The sequence below is a fragment of the Oncorhynchus mykiss genome, chromosome 5 (assembly GCF_013265735.2).
Source record: "Oncorhynchus mykiss isolate Arlee chromosome 5, USDA_OmykA_1.1, whole genome shotgun sequence".
NCBI lineage: Eukaryota > Metazoa > Chordata > Actinopteri > Salmoniformes > Salmonidae > Oncorhynchus > Oncorhynchus mykiss.
In genome coordinates this window covers 3408491-3429515 of record NC_048569.1, presented here as the reverse complement: position 1 = coordinate 3429515, position 21025 = coordinate 3408491, and the positions used below count along the sequence as shown (strand labels likewise).

General features: G+C 44.6%; 1 protein-coding gene across 2 annotated transcripts in view; it reads left to right on the top strand.

Annotated features, from left to right (window-relative positions):
* The window catches only part of lpar1 (lysophosphatidic acid receptor 1), a 61614-nt gene that overhangs the window by 24265 nt on the left and 16324 nt on the right, over nucleotides 1-21025 (top strand). For both annotated transcript variants that reach the window (XM_021601520.2, XM_036976619.1), the window contains exon 2: nucleotides 9231-9990. In XM_021601520.2, the coding sequence (XP_021457195.1) occupies nucleotides 9252-9990 (739 nt within the window). In that variant the 5' untranslated portion in view covers nucleotides 9231-9251. The remainder of the gene's footprint in view (nucleotides 1-9230; nucleotides 9991-21025) is intronic.

Below are 21025 nucleotides of genomic sequence, written 5' to 3'. Positions count from 1 at the left end.
ATATGACTGGAGAGGAGGGTATGGCTGTATTACATATGACTGGAGAGGAGAGGGGAGGGTATGGCTGTATTACATGACTGGAGAGGAGAGGGGAGGGTATGGCTGTATTACATATGACTGGAGAGGAGATGGGAGGGAATGGCTGTATTACATATGACTGGAGAGGAGGGTATGGCTGTATTACATATGACTGGAGAGGAGGTATGGCTGTATTACATATGACTGGAGAGGAGAGGAGAGGGTATGGCTGTATTACATATGACTGGAGAGGAGAGGAGAGGGGAGGGTATGGCTGTATTACATATGACTGGAGAGGAGGGTATTGCTGTATTACATATGACTGGAGAGGAGGGTATGGCTGTATTACATATGACTGGAGAGAAGAGGGGAGGAGGTATGGCTGTATTACATATGACTGGAGAGGAGGGTATGGCTGTATTACATATGACTGGAGAGGAGAGGAGGGTATGGCTGTATTACATATGACTGGAGAGGAGAGGAGAGGAGAGGAGGGTATGGCTGTATTACATATGACTGGAGAGGGGAGGGTATGGCTGTATTACATATGACTGGAGAGGAGGTATGGCTGTATTACATATGACTGGAGAGGAGAGGGGAGGGTATGGCTGTATTACATATGACTGGAGATGAGAGGGGAGGGTATGGCTGTATTACATATGACTGGAGAGGAGAGGGGAGGGTATGGCTGTATTACATATGACTGGAGAGGAGAGGGGAGGGTATGGCTGTATTACATATGACTGGAGAGGAGAGGGGAGGGTATGGCTGTATTACATATGACTGGAGAGGAGGGTATGGCTGTATTACATATGACTGGAGAGGAGAGGAGAGGGTATGGCTGTATTACATATGACTGGAGAGGAGGGTATGGCTGTATTACATATGACTGGAGAGGAGAGGAGAGGGGAGGGTATGGCTGTATTACATATGACTGGAGAGGAGAGGGGAGGAGGTATGGCTGTATTACATATGACTGGAGAGGAGGGTATGGCTGTATTACATATGACTGGAGAGGAGAGGAGGGTATGGCTGTATTACATATGACTGGAGAGGAGAGGGGAGGGTATGGCTGTATTACATATGACTGGAAAGGAGAGGAGGGTATGGCTGTATTACATATGACTGGAGCGGAGAGGTGAGGGTATGGCTGTATTACATATGTCTGGAGAGGAGAGGAGAGGGTATGGCTGTGTTACATATGACTGGAGAGGGTATGGCTGTATTACATATGACTGGAGAGGAGAGGGGAGGGTATGGCTGTATTACATATGGCTCGAGAGGAGAGGAGAGGGGAGGGTATGGCTGTATTACATATGACTGGAGAGGAGAGGGTATGGCTGTATTACATATGACTGGAGAGGAGAGGGGAGGGTATGGCTGTATTACATATGACTGGAGAGGAGAGGGGAGGGTATGGCTGTATTACATATGACTGGAGAGGAGAGGGGAGGGTATGGCTGTATTACATATGACTGGAGAGGAGGGTATGGCTGTATTACATATGACTGGAGAGGAGAGGAGAGGGGAGGGTATGGCTGTATTACATATGACTGGAGAGGAGAGGGGAGGAGGTATGGCTGTATTACATATGACTGGAGAGGAGGGTATGGCTGTATTACATATGACTGGAGAGGAGAGGAGGGTATGGCTGTATTACATATGACTGGAGAGGAGAGGGGAAGGTATGGCTGTATTACATATGACTGGAAAGGAGAGGAGGGTATGGCTGTATTACATATGACTGGAGCGGAGAGGTGAGGGTATGGCTGTATTACATATGTCTTGAGAGGAGAGGAGAGGGTATGGCTGTGTTACATATGACTGGAGAGGGTATGGCTGTATTACATATGACTGGAGAGGAGAGGGGAGGGTATGGCTGTATTACATATGGCTCGAGAGGAGAGGAGAGGGGAGGGTATGGCTGTATTACATATGACTGGAGAGGAGAGGGTATGGCTGTATTACATATGACTGGAGAGGAGAGGGGAGGGTATGGCTGTATTACATATGACTGGAGAGGAGAGGGGAGGGTATGGCTGTATTACATATGACTGGAGAGGAGAGGGGAGGGTATGGCTGTATTACATATGACTGGAGAGGAGAGGGGAGGGTATGGCTGAAATTCATACAGCACCAGTCAAAAGTTTGGACAACTACTCATTCAAGGGTTTTTCTTTTCTTTAATTTGACTATTTCCTACATTGTAGAATAATAGTGAAAACAAACTATTTAGTAACACATAGAATCATGTAGTAACCAAAAAAGTGTTAATCAAATCAAAAGTATTTTATATTTGAGATTTTTCAAAGTAGCCCCCCTTTGCTTTGATGACAGCTTTGCTCACTCTTGGTGTTCTCTCAACCAGCTTCACCATTCTCTCAACCAGCGTCACGAGGAATGCTTTTCCAATGTTCTTGAAGGAGTTCCCAGATGTGCTGAGCACTTGTTGGCTGCTTTTCCTTCACTCTGCGGTCCAACTGATCTCAAAACATCTCAATTGGGTTGAGGTCAGGTGATTGTGGAGACCAGGTCATGTGATGTAGCACTCCATCACTCTGCTTCTTGGTCAAATAGCCCTTACACAGCCAGGAGGTGTGTTGGGGCAATGTTCTGTTGAAATACAAATTATAGTCTCACTAAGCACAAACCAGATGGGACGGCGTATCGCTGCAGAATGCTGTGGTAGCCATGTTGGTTAAGTGTGCCTTGAATTCTAAATAAATCACTGACCGTATCGTCAACAAAGCACCCCCACACAACATCACAACACCTCCTCCTCTTTGCTTCATGGTGGGAACCACACATGCGGAGATCATCTGTTCACCTACTTCACCTCTGCATCTCAAAGACTAGGCAGTTGGAACCAAAAATCTCACATTTGGACTCATCAGACTAAAGGACAGATTTCCACCTTTCTAATGTGCATTGCACCTGTTTCTTGGCCCAAGCAAGTCTCTTCTTGTTATTGGTGTCCTTTTTAAAGGGGTTTCTTTACAGCAATTCAACCATGAAGGCCTGATTCACGCAATCTCTGAACAGTTGATGTTGAGATGTCTGTTACTTTAACTCTGTGACCCATTTAATTGGGCTGCAATTTCTGAGGCTGGTAACTCTAATGAACTTATCCTCAACAGCAGAGGTAACTCTGGGTCTTCCTTTCCTGTGGCGGTCCTCATATGAGAGCCAGTTTCATCATTGCGCTTGATGGTTTTTGTGACTGGACTTGAAGAAACGTTAAGTTGTTGAACATTTTCATTATTGACTGACCTTCATGTCTTAAAGTAATAATTTACTTTTGTTGCTCTTTGCATATTTGAGCTGTTTTTGCCATAAAATTGACTTTTACCAAATAGGGATATATTCTGTATACCATCCCTACCATCCCTACTTTGTCCCAACACAACTGATTGGCTCAAACACATTACAAAGGAAAGAAATTCCACAAATTAACTTTTGACAAGGCACACCTGTTAATTGAAATGCATTCCAGGTGACTACCTCATGAAGCTGGTTGAGAGAATGCCAAGAGTGTGCAAAGCTGTCATCAAGGCACAGAGTGGCTATTTGAAAAATCTAAAATAAAACATTTTGATTTGTTTAACACTTTTGGTCACTATGTGTTATTTCAGAGTTTTGATGTCTTCACTATTTTTCCACAATGTAGAAAGTAGTGAAAATAAAGAAAAACCCCTTGAAGGAGTAGGTTTGTCCAAACTTTTGACTGGTACTATATCAAACAAACAGTGCATTCGGAAATTATTCAGACCCCTTGACTTTTTCAGCATTTTGTTCATTTACAGCTTTTCTAAAATGGATTAAATAAATAAAAATCCTCATCAATTTACACAATATCCCATAATGACAAAGTGAAAACAGGTTTTAGAAATTTTTGCAAATGTATTGAAAATTACAAACAAATACCTTTATTTACAAAAGTATTCAGACCCTTTGCTACGAGACTCAAAATTGAGCTCCGGTGCATCTTGTGTCCATTGATCGTCCTTGATGTTTCTACAACTTGATTGGAGTCCACCTGTGGTAAATTCAATTAGTTGGAAATGATTTGGGAAGACACACACCTGTCTAAATAAAGTTCCGAAGTTGACAATGCAGGAAAAAACAAGTAATGAGGTCGAATGAATTGTCCGTAGAGCTCCAAGACCGTATTGTGACGAGGTACACATCTGGGTAAGGGTACCAAAATATTTCTGCAGCATTGAAGTTCCCCAAGAACACAGTGGTCTCCGTCATTCTTAAAAGGAAGATGTTCAGAACCATCAAGTCTCTTCCTAGAGCTGACCGCCCAGACAAAATGAGCAATTAGGGGAGAAGGTCCTTGGTCAGGGAGTTGACTACATAATTCCATATGTGTTATTTCATAGTTTTGATGTCTTAACTATTATTCTGCAATGTAGTAAATGATCGAAATAAAGAAAAGCCCTTGAATGAGTAGGTGTCCAAACTTTTGACTGGTACTGTACATTTTAAATATACATTTTGACATACATTGTACTTCTCTATACAGCGATCACATAACAAAAATATGTTACTGAACATAAGCTCTTTATCCCAACCCTCAGCCACTCAGACCACCTGTTTGGTTTCCATGTGCCATATATATTTTTCAATTATGCTGTGATGCTTTACGTTTTTGTCAAAGATTTATATACACTGCTCAAAAAAATAAAGGGAACACTTAAACAACACAATGTCACTCTCAAGTCAATCACACTTCTGTGAAATCAAACTGTCCACTTAGGAAGCAACACTGATTGACAATACATTTCACATGCTGTTGTGCAAATGGAATAGACAGCAGGTGGAAATTATAGGCAATTAGCAAGACACCCCCAATAAAGGAGTGATTCTGCAGGTGGTGACCACAGACCACTTCTCAGTTCCTATGCTTCCTGGCTGATGTTTTGGTCACTTTTGAATGCTGGCGGTGCTTTCACTCTAGTGGTAGCATGAGACGGAGTCTACAACCCACACAAGTGGCTCAGGTAGTGCAGCTCATCCAGGATGGCACATCAATGTGAGCTGTGGCAAGAAGGTTTGCTGTGTCTGTCAGCATACTGTCCAGAGCATGTAGGCGCTACCAGGAGATAGGCCAGTACATCAGGAGACGTGGAGGAGGCCCTAGGAGGGCAACAACCCAGCAGCAGGACCGCTACCTCCACCTTTGTGCAAGGAAGAGCAGGAGGAGCACTGCCAGAGCCCTGCAAAATGACCTCCAGCAGGCCACAAATGTGCATGTGTCTGCTCAAACGGTCAGAAACAGACTCCATGAGGGTGGTATGAGGGCCCAACGTCCACAGGTTGGGGTTGTGCTTACAGCCCAACACCGTGCAGGACGTTTGGCATTTGCCAGAGAACACCAAGATTGGCAAATTCGCCACTGGCGCCCTGTGCTCTTCACAGATGAAAGCAGGTTCACACTGAGCACATGTGACAGAGTCTGGAGACGCCGTGGAGAACGTTCTGCTGCCTGCAACATCCTCCAGCATGACCGGTTTGGCGGTGGGTCAGTCATGGTGTGGGGTGGCATTTCTTTGGGGGGCCGCACAGCCCTACATGTGCTCGCCAGAGGTAGCCTGACTGCCATTAGGTACCGAGATGAGATCCTCAGACCCCTTGTGAGACCATATGCTGGTGCAGTTGGCCCTGGATTCCTCCTAATGCAAGACAATGCTAGACCTCATGTGGCTGGAGTGTGTCAGCAGTTCCTGCAAGAGGAAGGCATTGATGCTATGGACTGGCCCGCCCGTTCCCCAGACCTGAATCCAATTGAGCACATCTGGGACATCATGTCTCGCTCCATCCACAAACGCCACGTTGCACCACAGACTGTCCAGGAGTTGGCGGATGCTTTAGTCCAGGTCTGGGAGGAGATCCCTCAGGAGACCATCCGCCACCTCATCAGGAGCATGCCCAGGCGTTGTAGGGAGGTCATACAGGCACGTGGAGGCCACACACACTACTGAGCCTCATTTTGACTTGTTTTAAGGACATTACATCAAAGTTGGATCAGCCTGTAGTGTGGTTTTCCATTTTAATTTTGAGTGTGACTCCAAATCCAGACCTCCATGGGTTGATAAATTTGATTTCCATTGATTTATTTTTGTGTGATTTTGTTGTCAGCACATTCAACTATGTAAAGAAAAAAGTATTTAATAAGAATATTTCATTCATTCAGATCTAGGATGTTATTTTAGTGTTCCCTTTATTTTTTGAGCATTGTGTATTTACTATCAGTTTCTTTCAGCCAATCCTCAGTCATTTCTGTGCTGAGCATGATGAGTGCCCTGTCCTATAAGCATTTTATTTTGTAAATTAACTTTGTATTTGATCAAATACATTTTTTCCCAAAAGTTTACTAAGCACTGGTTGATCAGCTGTTTGAACTATGAAAGGGTGATCTGCTCTTCTTGGGTAGCTGAATGACCGTTGACCCCCTCCAGGTCTGAGGGCACACACAGTTTTCTAGGCTTAAATTGAAGATGTGGAAAACAAGTCACAATGTATTTACCAATCTCAGTAATTTACCATCCAAAAAGCCTTCTGACCATCTTGCCTTTTCTATTAAGAACTTTGGAAGCGTTCAACTTTACATCCTAAATAATAAATGTAATAAAAATATTTATAAAAATGTCCTGAAGCAAAAATATACACAAATAGTAGATTATCTGATGAAATTGCTTTAGAAAGGGGCATAAGACCGGAATGAACCGCTTGCAGAAATAATTTGACAGGACCCAAACGTTAACAGGTGTTGGTAAACAATCAAATAAAATGATTTACAGATCTCCTGATATACCTGACCAATACTGAAAACTCTATGTCCCCCTTGCTATGAATATTTTCAGAATATTCCAAAATCTCTCAATTAAAAAATGCATGTGGCAAAAACAGAAATAATGGCAATAGGAAAAATGTAAAAGAATAACTCACCATCTACAGCAATCCTTTAAGTGGACCACAAAAATACTGCATGCTTAAGGATCAAACCCTTTTTTTAAATTTGTATTCCTAAATTGACACCCAAATCTAACTGCCTGTAGCTAAGGACCTAAATGATATGCATATTCCTGATACCATTTAAAATGAAACACTTTGAAGTTTGTGAAAATGTGAAATTAATGTAGGAGAATGTCACATTAGATCTGGTAAAAGATCATATAAAAATATGTTTTCTATTTGTTTTTTGTTCCAAATGACCATACATTGAGATTGGGTTTTAGGTGTAATGTAAATGTTGTCCACAAGATGGCAGCAGTGTGTGTGCAAAGTTTCAGACTGATCCAGTGAAGAATTACATCACTACACAATATTTTGCATCAATTTTGCACAAATGTGCTGAATTGGTCAATTTATACATTCTCAACTACATAGAGACTAACTATAGAAAACATAGCATGTTTGTATGGTAATACATTTTTGTTTAGTTTACACATTCCCAGGAATGTCATACACGATGGATCATTAGCTTCCCTACAGAAAAGACACTAACCTTCACACATCTAGATGGCCGGGTGGGGTGGGTGTGGAGACAGCAGGTGTTCAAGCTGTAGAACCCAGTTCCTACATTTGAGTGTAAAAATAGATTTTTATCAAACAAAACTATGCTGTATTTTATCTCTGGGACCCTCAGGATGACAAATCAGAGCAAAATTACTGAATGTATCAAACCAGTTGCTGTGATTTTGATATTTTTGCACTATCCTCAAACAATAGCATGTTATTTTTTTTTTGCTGTGAAATCTACTGTAAGGTGGACACTGCAGTTAGATTAACAAGAATTTAAGCTTTCTACCCATATAATATATGTCTATGTCCCGGAAAGATGGCTGTTGTTTACAATGTCATTCTAGTCTCATTATCTCATATTAAGCAACAACTGTCCTGGTTGAGGGACACCGATCCCGTAGAGGTTATTAATAAGTGACAAATATATAAAGATAACTTTATTCCATTTACTCAATAATATGAAAGCAGATCTAATTAAATGGAACATTCTTCCCATAAATTTTAAAGGTAGAATAAACCTCTTGAACGGCATGGCAAGTTTTTAGATTTATTCTTGATAAAACCGAAGACGTTCTTTAAAAAAAGACGACGATAGATAAATGTCTGGTTCTTTTTTTTATTGACACCGTAGGTTCCTTTACTTTGACGTGAAGCAGAAAAATTATTGCTCTATTTTCATTTTGGACCTTTTTTCCCAGAAAAATAGCCATAACTCAAAAACCGTTGAGGCCAAGACACCATCTTGTTCGGGGCCAACTGCCCATTATGCCAAACCTATGCTCACCAAGTTTCGGCTTCAAAATATTTTCCGTTTAGGAGATAAGGCCACGTCGTGATTCGTGATGTTTTGTACATTTGCAATATGATTCCATTCGCCCTCTTGTGGGATTTATCGGGACAGCGGAAAAATGACCAAAATGTAATTACTTTATAAAACGGAAACCAAATGTCCGAGAGAGTTCGTTTGATGACTTCCGGGTAGATCCGGCCCTGCCTCACGGCCCGACGCCGTCTGCAAATTTTACAAACGTTTTCGGGCGTCTAGTAAGGGACCGTACATTTTTTTTTTTTTTTTTTACCTTTATTTAACCAGGCAAGTCAGTTAAGAACAAATTCTTATTTTCAATGACGGCCTGGGAACAGTGGGTTAACTGCCTGTTCAGGGGCAGAACGACAGATTTGTACCTTGTCAGCTCGGGGGTTTGAACTCACAACCTTCCGGTTACTAGTCCAACGCTCTAACCACTAGGCTACCCTGCCGCCCCATTGCAATATGGACTATCTCACTAAATATATGGCGAATGTCAAAATGTTCCCTTAAGGTATGCTAATATGATATCTGAGTGACAGGTCAGGGCCCCTCCAGTTTTTGCTTGTCCTAGATTACTACTAGCACCTGTCTCCCTAACAACCTACTGTGTCTCTCCAACCCCTGTCTCCTCTCCTCCAGACCCCTAACAACCTACTGTGACTCCCTCTGACCCACTGTGACTCCCTCTGACCCACTGTGACTCCCTCTGACCCACTGTGACTCCCTCTGACCCACTGTGACTCCCTCTGACCCACTGTGACTCCCTCTGACCCACTGTGACTCCCTCTGACCCACTGTGACTCCCTCGCACCCACTGTGACTCCCTCGCACCCACTGTGACTCCTTCTAACCCCTGTCTCCTCTCCTCCAGATCCCCTAGCCAGTCTTCAAGATGGAGGAGGAACAGTGCTTCTACAATGAGTCCATTGCCTTCTTCTACAACCACAGTGGAAAGTACCTGGCTACAGAGTGGAATACTGTCAGTAAGCTGGTGATGGGGCTGGGTATCACAGTATGTATCTTCATCATGCTGGCTAACTTGCTGGTCATGGTGGCTATATACGTCAACCGCCGCTTCCACTTCCCTATTTACTACCTGATGGCCAACCTGGCGGCCGCGGACTTCTTTGCCGGTCTGGCGTACTTCTACCTGATGTTCAACACGGGCCCGAACACGCGGCGCCTCACGGTCTCCACGTGGCTGCTCCGACAGGGTCTCATCGACACGTCCCTCACGGCGTCCGTGTGTAACCTCCTCGCCATCGCCATCGAGCGCCACATCACCGTTTTCCGCATGCAGCTACACACGCGCATGTCCAACCGGCGTGTGGTGGTGGTGATTGTAGTCATCTGGACCTTGTCTATCGTCATGGGAGCCATCCCGTCGGTAGGGTGGAACTGTATCTGTGACATCGGCACGTGTTCTAGCATGGCTCCGCTGTACTGTAACTCCTACCTGGTGTTCTGGGCTGTATTCAACCTGGTCACCTTCCTGGTCATGGTGGTGCTGTACGCTCACATCTTTATGTACGTGAGACAGAGGACCATGAGGATGAGCAGACACAGCTCTGGGCCACGCAGGAACAGAGACACCATGATGAGTCTGCTGAAGACTGTCGTCATCGTATTGGGTAAGAACCTCCACTACCTTCACAACATACACTATGTGTTAGATACTAGTACTGCGTAGAACCACGTAGGAACAGAGACATCATGATGAGCCTGCTGAAGACTGTCAGGATTGTACTGGGTAAGACCTTACCCTTGACATCCCATAATAACTTAACACAGTATCCCTGTAACACAGTATCCCTGTAAAACTGAGGTCAGGGACCTGGAGTAAGGATTAGGGATGTTGTCATGACCGCCACACTGGACGTTGTCAGTCACGACCGCAGTAAAATTCCACGTGACTGTTGAGCCCAGGTAATCCCCTCTATTGTCCCTCCATCAGGTCCTAATGGCCTGGTACTCAGGGCTCTATTGTCCCTCCTTTCAGGTCCTAATGGCCTAGTACTCAGGGCTCTATTGTCCCTCCATCAGGTCCTAATGGCCTGGTACTCAGGGCTCTATTGTCCCTCCATCAGGTCCTAATGGCCTGGTACTCAGGGGTTTGTTGGCCCTCTAACCTAATCTGGAAAGCAATGAAATCGAAAATCGCAAACACTTATTATCAAAACAGTATTGTGCTTTTAAAACTCACCTCACTGTGATTGATCAATTTGAAGGAAGAAGGGCAACCGCAGGTTGATTTGTAAAACATGGTCGTTGTGGATGTTGTTTCAAAGCACAAAGAAATGGACAGCGCTTTCTAAGGTGATGATTCATTCAAAACACCCATATTAGGGCTTATGTATAAGCCTATCAATGAGCCCAAACCCCCCCCCCCCCCCTTCCAAAAATGAATTAAAATAATGATTGTGCCTTTATACAATACATAGCCTACTGCGTATCACACGTGGCAGATAAGCATTAACAACAACAAAAGTACTGATTTAAAATATCTTTATTACCTAGGGGTAGCCTAGTGGTTAGAGCGTTGGACTAGTAACCGGAAGGTTGCGAGTTCAAACCCCCGAGCTGACAAGGTACAAATCTGTCGTTCTGCCCCTGAACAGGCAGTTAACCCACTGTTCCCAGGCCGTCATTGAAAATAAGAATTTGTTCTTAACTGACTTGCCTGGTTAAATAAAGGTAAAAAAAAAAAAATTGGTCTAGCCTAAATTAAACAAATTCAGATTTAGCTTACAATTTATAACGCATTTGTATTTAATTTTGTATAACCTAGTGAGAGGGCGTTGTTTTATATTTTCATAATTAGTTGGGTGACACATTTACCTCTAGCTCCAGAATCTCTCCACCATGCGTTTCCATCTCCTCCTCTCCTCTCCTTCATTCCTTCCTCCAGAACATCTCTCCACCATGTGTTTCCATCTCCTCCTCTTCTTCATTCCTTTCTCCAGAACATCTCTCCTCATCAGTTCCGTATTTCACTGAAATAATAAAAGTTTTGTTTTCGAAATGATAGTTTCCGGATTCGACCATATTAATGACCAAAGGCTCGTATTTCTGTGTGTTATGTTATAATTAAGTCTATGATTTGATAAAGCAGTCTGACTGAGCGGTGGTAGGCACCAGCAGGCTCATATTTCTGTGTGTTTATTATGATTAAGTCTATGATTTGATAGAGCAGTCTGACTGAGCAGTGGTAGGCACCAGCAGGCTCGTAAGCATTCATTCAAACAGCACTTTACTGCGTTTGCCAGCAGCTCTTTGCAATGCTTCAAGCATTGCGCTGTTTATGACTTCAAGCCTATCAACTCCTGAGATGAGGATGGCAATACTAAAGTACCTAATAGAACATCCAATAGTCAAAGGTATATGAAAAACAAATGTTATAGAGAGCAACGTCCTATAATAATAATAATAATAATAATAATAATAATAATAATAATAATAATACAACCTAAAACGTCTTACCTGGGAATATTGAAGACTCATGTTAAAAGGAACCACCAGCTTTCATATGTTCTCATGTTCTGAGCAAGGAACTGAAACGTTAGCTTTCTTACATAGCACATATTGCACTTTTACTTTCTTCTCCAACACTTTGCTTTTGCGTTATTTAAACCAAATTGAACATGTTTCATTATTTATTTGAGGCTAAATTGATTTTATTGATGTATTCTATTAAGTTAAAATAAAATAGTTCATTCAATATTGTTTTAATTGTCATTATTACAAATATATATTTATGAAAATCGGCCGATTAATCGGTATCAGCTTTTTTTGGTCCTCCAATAATTGGTTACGGTATCGGCGTTGAAAAATCATATCGACCTCTAATTTCCTCCCCTCTTCTTCATTCCTTTCTCCAGAACACAGAGATGGGCTGTCAACAGTTTAATGAAATATGTGTCCTTGTGAAAACATGTTACTATTGATGTTCCCAAACAGATTTCACTTGGTTTCCCACATTAATCACTGGGTAGCTGCATGAACAGGGTTGGTGAGCCCATGGCATCCAGAGTACTGGGTAGCTGCAGGAACAGGGTAGGAGAGCCCATGGTATACAGAGTACTGGGTAGCTGCAGGAACAGGGTTGGAGAGCCCATGGTATACAGAGTACTGGGTAGCTGCAGGAACAGGGTTGGAGAGCCCATGGTATACAGAGTACTGGGTAGCTGCATGAACAGGGTTGGAGAGCCCATGGTATACAGAGTACTGGGTAGCTGTATGAACAGGGTTGGAGAGCCCATGTCATCCAGAGTACTGGGTAGCTGCATGAACAGGGTAGGAGAGCCCATGGCATCCAGAGTTTAGGTGGAATATCACCTGTTGCACAACAAAATAACCAGAGTGGCGAGGATCTGTACGCAATTCCTGGAAGCTGAAAATGTCCCAGTTCTTCCATGGCCTGCATGGCTTCCATCACCAGACGTCACCCATTGAGCATGTTTGGGATGCTCTGGATCAACGTGAATGACAGCTTTTTCCAGTTCCCGCCAATATCCAGTAATTTCACACTGTGGGACAACATTCCACAGGCCACAATCTGATCAACTCTATGTGAAGGAGATGTGTCACACTGCATGAGGCAAATGGGGGTCACACCAGATACTGACTGGTTTCCTGAGCCACGCCCCCTACCTTTTCTTTAAGGTAACTGTGACCAACCGATGCATATCTGTATTCCCAGTCATGTGAAATCCATAGATTAGGGCCTAATTTATTTATTTCAATTGACTGATTTCCTTATATGAACTGTAACTCAGTAAAACCGTTGAAGTTGTTGCATGTTGCGTTTACATAGCGTTTTAGTTAGGTCCTAGCAAAGAGAGATGGACTCTTAAGCTTCCTCCTCAGTGGTTAATGTGTCAGGGTTGTGGAGTTGAACAATACAACTGATTGTCCGGGACAACTGCAGTGCCTGACACCATAGCAGCCCTGCTGCCAGACATGTCCCAGTGTCTGCAAAGCACGGCATAACGTCACATTGTTGAAGCACCAGAACCAGTCTTTACAGTAGTACAGGTCATAGGTCATAGCAAAAGCCAAGCCATGAACCCCAGTACGGTGGAGGAGGCCAGTGGTTTGTCAGACTTACCATTCCAGTTTCAGCATTATCTCAGTCCCTTTCTCACCGGACTGAGGAGAATTTACAGTCAAGCACATCCAATTCTTTTTTTTTGTTCTGTCAGATTTGTCGCAATCAACCAACACTACAATTTGTTTTCTAAAATGACAGGGCTCTAAGTTAGATAAATTGACCACCAGGTACAATAGTGATATCTATTGTATTTTGTAGAATGAGTTGTGAGGTTCTCAGTATCACAATATATCACTTCTCAAAGTTATTGTTTGCTTCAGCTGCCTACCATTTACTAATGATGTGTATATTTCTGAGGAAGCACGGTGGGTGGATTTTGAAGTTTTCTCTCTCTTCAGCTGAAGTGAGTTTAGTTTAATAGTTGGAGGGAAACTTAACATATTTCCAAGTAACACATCTGGAAAGCAGATGAGGGCAGATTACAGCTTTCTGCTTAAAATATGTCCTGATTTCTCCTGGGAACATCTATCAGAGAAAAGGATCCCCAACTAGCACCAACCCATCTGCCCATAAACACACCCCACATGATAACCTTTTCTGGGAATAGTGCACTACGTTTGACCAGGGCTCTGAAGTGTAATACAAAGGGACGAAGATATAATACCCAGGAACATCCACATTCACCTGTCACTTCTTATTGGCTAAGGAAGACCAGTGTCACTGTGATGAAGAGCCACTCAGGTGTGAAACAAGAGTTTTATTAGTACCAGGTGTGTTTCCCAGCAGCTCCTAAAGATGACAGAGATGGAGCTATGGGACCTGGGCTGGCTGACACGGACACTCACACTAACACTCACTCACTCACTCACTCACTCACACTATCACTCACTCACTCACTCACTCACTCACACTAACACTCACTCACTCACTCACTCATTCACTCACACTAACACTCACTCACACTAACTCTCACTCATTCACTCACACTAACATTCACTCACTCACTCACTCACTCACTCACTCACTCACTCACTCACTCACTCACACTAACCTTCACTCACTCACTCACTCACTCACTCACTCACTCACTCACGCACTCACAACCCAGGACTGTAACCTGAATCTGATTGATTGTCCTTGTTAACGAATCTCTGTAATGACACCAAATGTAAAGTTTCAGATTACTGAATAACCCTGTCTAATTCACTGTTATATCACTCTTTCACACATGCACACAGAGGGAGAGAATGAGAGAGAAATACAATAATACTGTTCTAGATTCAGACACACTGCCTTTGAAACAATGAGTTGTGTGTTTCTGCCCTGTGAATTCAGAACAAACGACTGGCTGCGTCACAAGTGGCACCAGGGCCCATAGGGGCTCCCTACATAATGGTCGTAGGGCTCTATGTAGGAATAGGGTGCCATTTGGGGCACAGACACTAGCCAAGCCCTCCCATCTCTGGCCTGCCTGCCTTAAACCATGGGCCAAGCCCTCCCATCTCTGGCCTGCCTGCCTTAAACCATGGGCCAAGCCCTCCCATCTCTGGCCTGCCTGCCTTAAACCATGGGCCAAGCCCTCCCATCTCTGGCCTGCCTGCCTTAAACCATGGGCCAAGCCCTCCCATCTCTGGCCTGCCTGCCTTAAACCATGGACCAAGCCCTCCCATCTCTGGCCTGCCTGCCTTAAACCATGGGCCAAGCCCTCCCATCTCTGGCCTGCCTGCCTTAAACCATGGGCCAAGCCCTCCCATCTCTGGCCTGCCTGCCTTAAACCATGGGCCAAGCCCTCCCATCTCTGGCCTGCCTGCCTTAAACCATGGGCCAAGCCCTCCCATCTCTGGCCTGCCTGCCTTAAACCATGGGCCATGTCCTCCCGTCGTGAACCATGGACCATGTCCTCCCGTCTTGAACCATGGACCATGTCCTCCCGTCTTGAACCATGGACCATGTCCTCCCGTCTTGAACCATGGACCATGTCCTCCCGTCGTGAACCATGGACCATGTCCTCCCGTCTTGAACCATGGACCATGTCCTCCCGTCGTGAACCATGGACCATGTCCTCCCGTCTTGAACCATGGACCATGTCCTCCCGTCGTGAACCATGGACCATGTCCTCCCGTCGTGAACCATGGACCATGTCCTCCCGTCGTGAACCATGGACCATGTCCTCCCGTCGTGAACCATGGACCATGTCCTCCCGTCGTGAACCATGGACCATGTCCTCCCGTCGTGAACCATGGACCATGTCCTCCCGTCGTGAACCATGGACCATGTCCTCCCGTCGTGAACCATGGACCATGTCCTCCCGTCGTGAACCATGGACCATGTCCTCCCGTCGTGAACCATGGACCATGTCCTCCCGTCTTGAACCATGGACCATGTCCTCCCGTCTTGAACCATGGACCATGTCCTCCCGTCTTGAACCATGTCCTCCCGTCTTGAACCATGGACCATGTCCTCCCGTCTTGAACCATGGACCATGTCCTCCCGTCGTGAACCATGGACCATGTCCTCCCGTCTTGAACCATGGACCATGTCCTCCCGTCGTGAACCATGGACCATGTCCTCCCGTCTTGAACCATGGACCATGTCCTCCCGTCGTGAACCATGGACCATGTCCTCCCGTCGTGAACCATGGACCATGTCCTCCCGTCTTGAACCATGGACCATGTCCTCCCGTCTTGAACCATGGACCATGTCCTCCCGTCTTGAAACATGGACCATGTCCTCTCGTCGTGAACCATGGACCATGTCCTCCCGTCGTGAACCATGGACCATGTCCTCCCGTCTTGAACCATGGACCATGTCCTCCCGTCGTGAACCATGGACCATGTCCTCCCGTCTTGAACCATGGACCATGTCCTCCCGTCGTGAACCATGGACCATGTCCTCCCGTCTTAAACCATGGACCATGTCCTCCCGTCGTGAACCATGGACCATGTCCTCCCGTCGTGAACCATGGACCATGTCCTCCCGTCTTAAACCATGGACCATGTCCTCCTGTCTTGGACCATGTCCTCCCGTCTTGAACCATGGACCATGTCCTCCCGTCTTGGACCATGTCCTCCCGTCTTGAACCATGGGCCATGTCCTCCCGTCGTGAACCATGGACCATGTCCTCCCGTCTTGAACCATGGACCATGTCCTCCCGTCGTGAACCATGGACCATGTCCTCCCGTCTTGAACCATGGACCATGTCCTCCCATCGTGAACCATGGACCATGTCCTCCCGTCTTGAACCATGGACCATGTCCTCCCGTCTTGGACCATGTCCTCCCGTCTTGAACCATGGACCATGTCCTCCCGTCTTGAACCATGGACCATGTCCTCCCGTCTTGAACCATGGACCATGTCCTCCCGTCGTGAACCATGGACCATGTCCTCCCGTCGTGAACCATGGACCATGTCCTCCCGTCTTGAACCATGGACCATGTCCTCCCGTCGTGAACCATGGACCATGTCCTCCCGTCGTGAACCATGGACCATGTCCTCCCGTCTTGAACCATGGACCATGTCCTCCCGTCTTGAACCATGGACCATGTCCTCCCGTCTTGAACCATGGACCATGTCCTCCCGTCGTGAACCATGGACCATGTCCTCCCGTCTTGAACCATGGACCATGTCCTCCCGTCGTGAACCATGGACCATGTCCTCCCGTCTTGAACCATGGACCATGTCCTCCCGTCTTGAACCATGGACCATGTCCTCCCGTCGTGAACCATGGACCATGTCCTCCCGTCGTGAACCATGGACCATGTCCTCCCGTCTTAAACCATGGACCATGTCCTCCCGTCTTGAACCATGGACCATGTCCTCCCGTCGTGAACCATGAACCATGTCCTCCCGTCGTGAACCATGGACCATGTCCTCCCGTCGTGAACCATGGACCATGTCCTCTCGTCGTGAACCATGGACCATGTCCTCCCGTCTTGAACCATGGACCATGTCCTCCCGTCGTGAACCATGGACCATGTCCTCCCGTCGTGAACCATGGACCATGTCCTCCCGTCGTGAACCATGGACCATGTCCTCCCGTCGTGAACCATGGACCATGTCCTCCCGTCTTGAACCATGGACCATGTCCTCCCGTCTTGAACCATGGACCATGTCCTCCCATGTATGTATGTATGTATGTATGTATGTATGCATTCAGTATGCATTCTCCTGAGCACAACTCATCCGCTTCATTCTGTCTTTCCATGTCTACACTTCTGCAGTCTGCCTAATTCTGCAAAGCTGGGGATCCAACAATGTTGGTCAGTTATTTTTTTTTATCCCAATAGCTGATCCCAATAGCTGTTTCCATAACGTCAGCTATTCTTCCTGGGGTCCAACATAAAACAAAATATACATTAAGACATTACAAACATTGAACAAGTAGATGTTACAGAGAAAATACCTTGTAATACACTTAACATTTTATGTGATTTAGTATCTGTCCAGACATATGATCGATAGCGTTAGATGTTATTTTGATGTTTTCTTGAAGTTGGATTTACTTTTTACCTGATTTTGTAAAGCATTCAATTTAGTGATGGCTCTGTATATTATTGGAGATTTGTCCTTGGTCTGAGGGGTGTCAGATTACCTGAATTTGCCTGTCTGGTTTGGTGGTTATGTTTATTGCTAGTAGACATTAATTGGTCTGAAATATGTATATATTTTTTTACATTCTTAAAAAAAAATCAAGACTGGACACTAATTTGCTTTCATCAGGAAACCATGAGCAGTTCAGATGCATTGAGTTGAAGTTCTAGGGGAAGCCATGCGAGATTAAGATTCATTGGGTTGATGTTTATTCATATAGAGCGAGGAAGAGCTAGTCTGGCAGCCATGTTTTGAGAGTTGGAGCTTTTTTAGGTATTTGTTTTGCTACAGATGATCATATGACTGGACACTACTCTAGGTGTGACAGAACCAGAGTTTGAATCACCTGATGCAGAGTGCTGGATGTTCGATAGTCAGAACATTGTCTTGTTATGGCAATGTCCTTAGCAATTTGAATTACAACGTTATCTATATGTTCAGACCAGAATAGAGCTGCATTGGATGTGACGTTCAGTAGTCTGGTCTTTTTAACTTATTTTACAGCCAACCCTTCCTTCAAAAAGTTGAATTGATGGTCACCAGTAAGCATATATCTTGGACCAAATACAATACATTTTGTTTTAGAAAAATATTCCAATACCAATGTGTTCAAATTAACCCACTCCTCTACTCCATCTTTACTAATGGTTTACCCTCAGTAATGAACGAAGCAAGACAGACACTGTTCTTAGTTCTCTGCTCAGTACTACATATGTTAGTTTATTAAATGTTGATGCAGCACTATACATTGTATAGTCATCAGCATACTTAACCACTCTTGCTTCGTTCATTACTGAGGGTAAACCATTAGTAAAGATGGAGTAGAGGAGTGGTCCTAGGCAACTGCCTTGAGGAACACCATAAGATAAAGAGAATAGAGGATTGGTCCTAGGCAAGCTGCCTTGAGGAACACAACACGCTAAAGATAGAGTTTTTGTATTTATTATGGATCCCCATTAGTTCCTGCCAAGGCAGCAGCTACTCTTCCTGGGGTCCAAACAATTAAGGCACTTACATCACACACACAACAAAAAGTAAAACAGTACAGTATATAGCATTATTACACCACTACATATCTACAATACAACACGTATAATACCACCAATAATACAATGCATGCGTGTCTGTTCCTGTCTCTCTTCACAGTCCCCGATGTTCCATAAGGTGTATTTTTAAGTTTAAAAAAAATCTGATTCTACTGCTTGCATCAGTTACCTGATGTGGAATAGTTCTATGTAGGCATGACGCCAATGTGGTACTGTGCGCCTCCCAGAGTCTGTTCTTGACTTGGGGATTGTGAAGAGACCTTTGGTGGCATGTCTTGTGGGGTAGGGATACACCGATATGACAACCCAGACAGGACGACCACATCAGTGACTCAACCCACTCAGGTGACGCACCCCTCCCAGGGACGGTATGAGAGAGCCCCAGTAAGCCAGTGACTCAGCCCCTGTAATAGGGTTAGAGGCAGAGAATCCCAGTGGAAAGAGGGGAACCGGCCAGGCAGAGACAGCAAGGGCGGTTCGTTGCTCCAGAGCCTTTCCGTTCACCTTCCCACTCCTGGGCCAGGCTCGATGATGTACCTATCATCGAGCATGGTGGCGACACAGTAAAGAGAGAATGCCTGTTAAAGAAGTAGCGGTCCTTGTACCTAGCAATCGAGCATGGTGGAGACACAGTAAAGAGGCTCAGAGAGAATGCCTGTTAAAACCTCTTGATACTAGCCATCCCGGATCCGGGATCGTGAATACAGCCTCAAGCTCATTAGCATAACGCAACGTTAACTATTCATGAAAATCGCAAATGAAATGAAATAAATATGCTAGCTTTCAAACTTAGCCTTTTGTTAACAACACTGTCATCTCAGATTTTGAAAATATGCTTTTCAACCATAGCAAAACAAGCATTTGTGTAACAGTATTGATAGCTAGCCTAGCATTCAGCGGGCAACATTTTCACAAAAACAAGAGAAGCGTTAAAATAAAATAATTTACTTTTGAAGAACTTCGGATGATTTCAATGAGGAGACTCTGTTAGATAGCAAATGTTCAGTTTTTCCAAAAAGATTCTTTGTGTAGGAGAAATCGCTCTGTTTTGTTCATCACATTTGGCTACCAAAAAAACCTGAAAATTCAGTCATCAAAATGCCAAACTTTTTTCCAAATTAACTCCATAATATCGACTGAAACATGGCAAACGTTGTTTAGAATCAATCCTCAAGGTGTTTTTCACATATCTCTTCGATGATATATTGTTCGTGGAAGTCTGGTTTCACCTCTGAATCACATGGAAGAATGCTTGCAGCTGAAGATTACGCACCAATTTCGACAAAGGACACCAGGTAAATGTAGTCTCTTATGGTCAATCTTCCAATGATATGCCTACAAATACGTCACAATGCTGCAAACACCTTGGGGAAACGACAGAAAGTGTAGGCTCATTCCTTGCGCATTCACAGCCATATAAGGAGACAATGGAAAACAGCGGCTCAAATTTTGCTCACTTCCTGTGTACCTCCTGTAGGGCAACATCTGAAAAATAGTGTGTACCGGGGCTCGACCAGTCGGCGAAAGCCAATATCATCCACGACAGAGGACGGTTGATTGTCACGGGCAATGAAATCCATTGTCTTGGCGTTAATTGTCTCGCTGAAATGTTCTTACTCTTTCAAATGAGTGCTCGACTTGTTTAGTTGTTGGAAGTGTGTAGTTGTTGGAAGTGTGTAGTTGTTGGAAGTGTGCACTTAGTGTTTTTCTGCTTTTGTTCTGAGTAGCGGTGTATTTTTCATGGCGTCATTACGTCATCTATTTACGTTATATAGGTATGTAGGTCATCTACCTACGTTATATAGGTCATCTGCCTACGTTATACAGGTATGTAGGTCATCTACCTACGTTATATAGGTATGCACGTCAGCTTTGACATCAGTTTTGCACATCGCCATTAAACTAGACATCGGGCCAATGTTGGCATTTTCAGCCTATATCGTCCAATTCCGATACGCTCGCCAATATATCGTTCATCCC